We start from the raw sequence: 8,988 nt of genomic DNA, 5'->3' as shown, positions 1-8,988 counted from the left end.
GCGCTGAGCGCGGCGCACCGCGGTGCTGACAAGATGGCGCGCGGCGGCAAGGTGAGGGGAGAGGGGGAAGGGGGAAGGGGGAAAGTGTTTTTTTTCCTGTCCCTGTGTGGTAATGGCCGCACCGTCACTCTCCCGCTGGGGCTGTGGTGCAGTTAGTGGAGCGAAAGGAATTCCTTATTTTTTGTTATATTTCTTTTCTAGTCAGCCATAGTGCTGTGCCTGGACGTAGGCACCACAATGAGCAGTTCTGCTCCTGGGGAGGAGTCTCCGCTGGAACAAGCCAAGAGGGTTATGACCAAGTTTCTGCAGCGACAGGTATTGTTGACTCTGAATGTGGTAAAAAGCTGCTCAAAAGGGAAACAATACCACCTGTGTGCTGTGCAGTATTTCTTCATGTATTAATCGTTGAAATAAATGAGAAATAAGCAGGAATTAGTCTGTTTTTATGTGGAACAGTCCTCTGTGTTTCAACTGTGCTTTTATGGCTAAGATGTGGCACTCGGATTGCTTGCGCTCTTCATTTAGTCCAGGGAAGATAGAAAACTACACTTTCTCTAAAATGTTTCAACATTTCTAAGACGACCCATAGTGAGGACTCATCTCAAGAAGCAAGTCAGCCGGTTTTACTTGTTTTATCCCAGATATCCTCATGTCAGTCTGCTATTTTAATTGTATCTAAATCAGTATCTAAATTTTATTTTTAAATATTTTAATTGTATCTAAATCCAACTGCCCATGGGATTACATTTTTGTAGGATAGTACTGAAAAGTAGATTATTAACATTATTTCAAAATTGGTTCAGCTTGCTGTCTGCCTAACATGGGTGTGCATGGACCTACCTGTGTTACTACATCGGTTTTGTATTTTCTCTTCCCAGGTTTTTGCTGAGAGTAAAGATGAAGTTGCTGTAGTTTTGTTTGGCACAGATGGCACTAAGAATAACCTCGCCAGTAGGGATCAATACCAAAATATCACTGTACACAGGTCTCTAATGCTGCCAGATTTTGACTTGCTAGAAGATATTCAAAATATGATTCAGCTAGGCACTCAACAAGCAGACTGTATCCTTTTGCTGTAGAGGGCTTGAACTGATTAAGTTAAGGATAAGAATGGAAGTCAGCGTTGTGAAGTGGGCTCAGGTTTGCTTCTGAACGTGTAAGGGCTGTTAAAAGTTCAGTTTTAAGTTAAACGGTGCGGTTGTAAGTTTGTTCACAAGCAGATTAGCAACTTTCCTACATTCTTTTAACCTTTCAAAAATAGCTTTGGCCCTAAGAAATCCTTGCTTTAATAAAGTGTTCTTTTAATTAAAGAGAACAAAGGTAACAGTGTAGTTTTAGGCCTCAAATAAGGTATGCATTTCTAATTGTAGCACTGCAGCACTCAGTTTATGCTTTTGCATCAAATGAAATCTTATTCACCTGTACCTCATATCAGCAGAAGTACCAGAAGCCAGACTATATAGAAATAAATCTGACAAATCTCTACTTTAAGCATTTCTAATATTGCCAAATGTCACTCAGTATTGTGAGTTCTTTGTTCTATTAGCTGTGTAAGGTACATTTTAAAAGGAAGCAGTCTGAAGAGTTTTCCCTTGTGTTTCACTTAAACACTGTTCTAACTTCTTTGATTGTCATTCCTTTTTCTGACCATATCAAGATTGTTGTGAATTCTCTTCAGACTGCAGAATCTATTTCAGCTAACTGTGTGGTCTGGCCAGTCAGTTGTACGTTAGCAGTAGAATCATGTTCTGTCTTCTGTGGGTGAGCAGATTTGCTCACAGCGATAAAAATACGTTCCTGCTGAAAATTATGATGAAGTGGAGCCTATTGAAGGGTTGTTTGATGCAGATGCATTGAAGGTAAATGAATGTGAGGAAAATGATGAAAGTATTTTGAAATTACAAGGAAATTTTGTTTGTGGATACCAAGTAACATGTATTAGATTTCTCTTTCGTTGCACTCGAGCCTACTTGTTGGCAGCTAGGATGGGGCTCTGAATCAGACCTCGTACCTCACTGAGGTGAGTGGGAAGGATACAAGATTGCAAATCACAGAGGTTATCTAGGAGCCTGTTGCACAGTAGATCTTTGAAGCGAACTTAGCTCAAAATGTTTGTTGCTTAAAGTGCATGTTTGTCAGTGCTTTGGAAGAAGGGTAAAGGCAGAGGATAGTTTAGTAAACAAAACATTTCTGTGCTGTGATTAATATTCTGAAAGAGATTTTCCTTAATTTTGCTTAGTTCTGGATGCAATTATTGTGTGTATGGACTTGCTTCAGCAGGAAACATTGTAAGTATGTATCCTAAAGCCTTTAATAGAATTCTGAGCTTTCACTTTGGAGCTGACCTGCTTTCTGACTGTGTAAATATTCAAAATGTTTTGTTTTAAAGTAACGAAACAAACATCATGTGCTACATAATTCTGTCCCCATGAGACATCTAGCTTCCCTGGACAATCTACAATCTTTGATTCAACTGGAAGCTATGCAGTAGATTGATGAGACTACTAATGCCATCACACAAGGCACAAGTGCTTTACTTAAATAGTGTCACTTTTCTTGTGATCTGTTTTCAAAAAATAAAGTGAATCTGATGTTAAAAAGCAAGGAAAGGACTAATAAATTTACACAGATAATGGCATAACTTACAAAAAAAAATAGGTGATGTTTTTTCAGAATAGCAAAATAAAGTCTGTTGGAGTTAACGTGACTGTGAATAAACATAGTGTGAGAGATAATTTTGTGCTAGGAGAAAATAAGCTGTAGAAAAAAGTTGGCACCCCAAGTGTTACAAACTTATGGACAAATTTACTTAGACTGGAAGTGTGATTCTTTCTGACAATCAGTGAACTGATGTTCTAGTAGAAGTTCAACCTTAATGTGTTTCTTAACATTGTACCTCCATTGTTCAAAATCAGTGCTACTAGTGCTAGTTAGTGATTTACACAGTTATAGGGATAGAGTCCTGAATTTTGGGGAATTGAAGTGTTCTAGGGGAATCAGATAAGAGTTAAAATTGACTTAAAATATGAGTAATGACAGAGAAAACAGCTCCTCTCTTTTTATTTTGTGTGTGTGTATGTTTTACAAATACAGAATTAGAAAAGAGCCTTATAGATAGTATTTTTGACATGTAAATATGTATTTTTTTGTATTTTAAGAGGAAAGAAATTTGAGAAGAGACATATTGAACTGTTTACAGACCTTAGTAGTCCTGTCAGTGAGGATCAGCTGGAAATTATCATTGCTAACTTGAAGAAAACAGGAACTTCGCTCCAATTTTTGTAAGTATGGACGTGACTATTATACACTATGTGATTTTACAAAGAAATAGCTATCCATTCTTAATAATGATTTTGTAGGATCTGGTGATCATTTGGTACTTTGTTTCTATAGAGATGTAGTTATATGAATTACAGTGAACCTAGTCCTGTTGGTAGATGAGGTGCAAATGTATGTTAAAATGATAGTTTCTTCTGCAGGTAAACTTCTAGCTTAGAGCCAAAGTCTAAAATGGGAAACAGAAGATCTATGTTAGCAGTGAAGAGGGAAACGGTGTGACAGAAATAGACAAGAAATGGTAGTTGTGTGTAGTGAAAATGCTAACTTACAGCCTGAACCAGTGATTGAGCACCTGGTGGGAAGGCAGGGCCAACCCAAGGGAGCTCGGATGCATGCAGTGCATTGGGTGAGTGGAAGGGGTGGAGCCAGGATCCATCCCTTCCAGACGTCATTTAAGGGCTGGCAGTGTAGACTAGGGCATCTCATTGGAGATCCCTGTGTATCTGAGTCCTTCTGAAAGTATGCAATTTTTTTCCTTTGTTTCTGTGCCTGTGTTTGGGCATATCCGTACTTAGGACTTGGCTACAGTGCTGTCATTGCTGCGCTTTCCATGGCATTGCAGTGCTACATTGTGTCACAGCAGCAGCCTAGATCCCTTTTAGGTAAGAAAGATACTGGGAAAAATAGTGGGGTAGTGTTTTAGATGCAGGTAGCCTGATTGTGATGTCAAAAGGAAAGCGAGACTGAAGAGAGGGGGTGAGTTTGAAAAATTAAGTGTTCACAGTGGTGGGATTGGAAAATGGAAGCAGAATCCCCTTTGTGGAAGCATGTAAGGCCAGGCTGGATGGGGCTTTGAGCAACCTGGTCTGGAGGGAGGTATCCCTGCATATAGCAGGGGATTGGAACTAGATGATCTTAAAGGTCCCTTCTAATTCAAACCGTTCTATGACTCTGTCTTCAGTGTTAAAACAAGAATTCCTTGGTTGTTTTGGTATTGATGCTGGTTGTGCTGAGACGTGTTCACTGTTGCACGTGGTGGTAAAAGCACACTATAGGCCTTCTGTTAAGAGCTTGTTTTTAAAGCAGAACTTCGTGTGAGTGTTAACAATAGCTGCTAGTAACAATTTTGTGGAGGAAATTGCAATTTTATTTCTGAAAATTTTTAATATTTATTTTCACCTGTATCCTACATTCATTAAGGAGCTGTAGTGTGGACTTAATAAATTCATTGAAGCCACTTGTGGACCCAAAGCTAAGATTACAGCAAGACTAGACTGGAAAGAGTGAAGGAAAATAATGACAATCTTGTTGCTTTTTTTTAATCTGCATTGTCTTTACTCTCTAGTTCTTTGCTACAGGCAGTCTGAAGTGTGATGCCCAGTAGACCTTCAGCAGTCTATTCAAGACATTACCAATGCCAATTAGGCCTTGTATATTTCTGTGTTTTGTGAGCCATGCAGCTTTTTGGACATAGAAAATGTGAATCTTGATACAGTTTTTGTTTCGGTTGGTTATTGTCATTCAGAAGAAAATTAGCTCCTGCTTGTGTTCTTAGTTTACCATTTCCAGTGGATGGTGCTGATGGACGTGGAGATGCAAGTGCCAGCATATTCTCGCAGTTGCACCAAAACTCATTCCCAAGAAAGAGATTAACTGCGCAGCAAAAGGAAGGCATTGATGTGGTGAAGAAGTTGATGCATACTTTGGATGAAGAAGGAGGGCTGGAAGAAATTTACACTTTCAGGTAAACTTGGTTAGTCCTCTTTATAATGCTTTAAATTTACTTTCTGATTTCTTCCCCAAAAAGATTATATGAATTAGACAGTCGCACGACTTTCAGTTTCACTGAAGTCAGTAGATTTTATAACTTTGTAACTTCCATTCCTTTCAAGTGTAGAACTTTGTCAGTAGCTCTAACATAAGTAGAAAAGCTTGCAGATTTTGGTGGAAAAATGTTGTGGTTTTTTTTTTTAAATATGTATCTGAACTTAACGAAATTGTTTCCCTCCATCTTTATTGTCGCAGCATTTTTGAGGGAATGCTTCCATAAATGAGATCTTTTAAGGATGTTTTTGAAAGAGTTGGAATCTGTGATACGATACAGATAGAACATTTTGCTTTTAATGGTAGCTTTGTTTCTCGGTTTGAGACTTCTTGTAACTCACTAGTTTGTCTAACTGCCACAAACCTTTTGATTAACGTTGTTTGTTATTTATCTTTTTACTTGTGAAGTTTCCTTCCCTCACTCTGTCCTACTGATTTGGATTGCATAACAGCAGCCACTTAAACGATAATTTGAGTGGTAGTATGAATTAGTGCTGAAATGTGTATCACTGTGTATATAATCCATACTACTCTATGGAGCAGCATCAACCTACTGGGAAAAAAAAAAAGACCTTGTTTTTGCATCAAAAGACTGTGCAGATGAGCAGTATCTTTTGGGGGGGCATTTATCCTTTGGAATAATCCATATGCATGAAGCTACTTTGCTGGCTTGGCCCCTTCTTTATATAGGTATTTTATCACAGGCTTTTGCTACTGTGTAAGCTGTATTTGTGCCACACTTTGAAGGGTAATCCAAAATCGTTGGATAAATAGGCATTTGGCTAATGGATTTAAGCTTTAGTTGTTTAAGAATATGTGAGGTATTAGATGCAGTTAAGTTGCTTATCAAGCTTTAAGGAGTCAGCTGTGCAAATCCATTTCAGACACATTCTTTGTTTTCCTGTGTTAGTTATCTCTGCTGGTAAAATTTATTTATAAATTATTAATACAAGGAAGGTAAGTGAGATAATTTTCTTCGCTTGTTTTAGAGCTTGATATTCAAGTTATCAGGTAAGAGATTCTTCTGCTTCCATTCTTTTGGGAGAAATGGCTGAAGAGCAGAGGAGAAGACAGTTTTAAAACACATGTGCATTTACTAGCATTTTAGTGACTGAATACCCTGTGATAATAGGGAGTGTTTTTATTCTGTAAATATGAGAGCTTGGAAGACTTAATTAAAATTGAGTTTAAATTACATTTTTAGGCATTTGGTGCTTTCAGGTGTTTGATTTTTCACATTCCTCTTTGAACATACGTTGGAGTAGTTTTAATGATGTAGTCACAAATTCTTTGTAACAATCCTAAATCGATGTCTCTTCTGCTCACTATTTTCTGTTCATTTTTTCCTCCCTCCCTTCTTTTCTCCAGGGAAAAGGAAATCTAATGTTTACCTCATTATGAAAGTTCAGTGTATTTTCTCCTTTTATCATACTTCTGTTAGAGCTTTAAAAAAGTAAACAACAGCTGCAACAAAATACAAACAAAACAAATATAACAAACAAACAAGAAACCAAGCTGCTTATCCTAAGAAAGTTAAGGAGTAGAGCAAGTGAAATTCTGTATTAGCGTTTTTAAGAGTTGATCTTAATTTCTGCTAGACAAACTCTTTTAATCAACAGAGGTACATTCGGAGTTTCATTATGATGTGAAAAAGGGGAGATCAACACTATTTTGTGTAATCATGCAGTAAAAATAACATTTTCTGAGCACTTGGGCACTGGAATTTTATAGCAAAAGAGCTAATAGAGTTTGCATTAGCTGGAAACCATTCTAGAGTGCAATAGTTGAGCCTGTTTGATTTCATGATAATGTATTATACACCACTTTTATTTCCAGCTTCTAAATTTTGGACTCCGTTGCTTAAATTTGTTCAGTTGAATAAACACTTTTTGGTATGAGATCATTAAAATTCCCTTTCTTGTATTTTATGAACTTGCACATATGCTGTTTAGGCTAGAAATATTTGAAGTAACTTGTTTCATTCTAGCTGAATGCTCTGAAAAGAATGAGTTCATTAGCACTGTAGTTTAAAAAAAAAAAAAGTCAGAAGTTAATTACCACACAAACAAAGTCACGTTAATTGAAGCTGGATTATTTATTTCTTCCCTTCCACTGCAGAAAACATTTCACCACTTGGAGAAGCCTTTTCTAATTTAGGTTGTTCAGCTAACTACATGCCTTAATTGACTGAGCATAGAGAAATGTAAAATGCTTAATAAGCAATTGTGTAGTTTCCTCATAAGACCTATAGTACTGTCTTTATGCCCTAATGTCACACTGTAATGAAGACTCAAGATGGGAATAATCTATTGTGCCACCCCTTTTGTTCCTTCTCTCTTCTGACAATGGTTAATGACAAGATTATTCATAGAGTTTATTTTCTAATGCTTCATGCCATTTAAGCTGAAACAATTGGGCTCCTGCATCTCCCTGAAGAAAGTGTATTGTCTGTAATATTTTATTACTGTTCACCAAAGAGTTCATTACTGTCTTCTTGATTCCTTTATTTAGAGAGAGCCTGGAACGTCTTGCAATGTTTAAGAAAATTGAAAGAAGATCTGCACCTTGGTCATGCCAGTTAACTATTGGTTCCAATTTGTCTATAAGGATTGTGGCCTACAAAGCAGTAAGTCCATAAAATCATATGTTTTATTGTATGTTAGCAACCAGTTGGGTGCAGCTGCAAATTTTATCCTTAAAGGTTAAAAAAAATTATGATACACATAAATAGAAGTAATTGCCATCTATGCTGTGACCCAACAGTATTGAAGTTGATGAACTTGATTAAGAATGCTGCACTTGTGGGAAGCTTTCCATCTGGTATCAGTGAAACGTCTGCAGCTCAATGAGATTTAATGTATATCTCTTAACTCTTAGGCATGTTTTTGTGTGTAAAATGATGAGTGTAAATGTTACACCAGTTATTGTTTCAAGTTGTATCTATTATTATTTCACATTTGAGAAAGATGTATTTTCAACTTGTTTGCTTTATACTGTTGGACAGAGCTTATATACAGTCTGTTTCCCTTGTATTTTCTTCTGGTCTTTCACAAGGTGCTAAGAATTATATTAAAACACAAAAATTGTGCAAAATTCCAGTAACTGAAGAAGTAGGTTAGTATATAGCATGGCAGTATTGACGAATCTGGTGAGATGGAGGTTGGTTGATTTGTTATTAGAATCCAAGACTAAGAGTCTGATCAGAACAGTAAGGCATCAAGGCGCATTAAGAAGTTGAAATATATCTGATTTTTTTGAAGGACAAACGTGTAGCCTTGAGAGAGCTGTCTGCAGGATCATCATTTTTTTTTATATTTACAAATATTTTTTGGTTGGAATATTCTTCCAGAGCCTGTATGAGTTCACAGTAAGAATCCCTTCCAAAGGTGTTTACATACATAACAAAGTAACCTTGTGAGTGAGCAGGGTGAACCAAGTTGCTAGCCCAAGGTCATATAGCAGCTGGAGCAGAGCTAGAAACAGACTTATGGTATCTATTGCCATTCTTCTGTTTTCTACCCAGTTCTACATTTTTCTTCTCATTTATTAAGTTCACTGTCAGTTTCAAAGAAGAAAGAAAGCATATTTCTTTCCCCGTAGTCAGGAAATGTTTTTTGATTGCATTTGTATATTTTTTCCTTCTTTCCCTGCCCAGTCCTGCGATGCAGCTTGTGTCTTCTGCTTTTTGGAGAAGCTGTAGTAAGACAGGGTGGGGTTTTTTATGCTGTTATATAGTAATGTGACAGCTAACTCAGGCAAACAAGCTGAATGAGTGTTGTCTTTTACCTTTAATGTACACCTTAATATTTTGTCAAGAGTACGTGAGTGAAGGAGGTAAAATAAATGACAAGCTGGGTGACTTCCACAAATGATGTAGCCCATGAT

General features: G+C 37.1%; 1 protein-coding gene across 1 annotated transcript in view; it reads left to right on the top strand.

The window, feature by feature from the left end:
* Positions 1 to 8,988, top strand: part of XRCC5 (X-ray repair cross complementing 5) — a 43,883-nt gene that overhangs the window by 115 nt on the left and 34,780 nt on the right. The window contains 7 exon segments of the mRNA XM_010713599.2: positions 1 to 51; positions 202 to 315; positions 879 to 1,062; positions 2,240 to 2,288; positions 3,159 to 3,281; positions 4,835 to 5,023; positions 7,615 to 7,729. Of these exon segments, the coding sequence (XP_010711901.2) occupies positions 1 to 51; positions 202 to 315; positions 879 to 1,062; positions 2,240 to 2,288; positions 3,159 to 3,281; positions 4,835 to 5,023; positions 7,615 to 7,729 (825 nt within the window).

Source organism: Meleagris gallopavo, chromosome 7 (assembly GCF_000146605.3).
Source record: "Meleagris gallopavo isolate NT-WF06-2002-E0010 breed Aviagen turkey brand Nicholas breeding stock chromosome 7, Turkey_5.1, whole genome shotgun sequence".
In the NCBI taxonomy this organism is placed as follows: Eukaryota; Metazoa; Chordata; class Aves; order Galliformes; family Phasianidae; genus Meleagris; species Meleagris gallopavo.
Note: the sequence above shows the minus strand (reverse complement) of the source record. Positions and strands in the feature narration are given on the sequence as shown.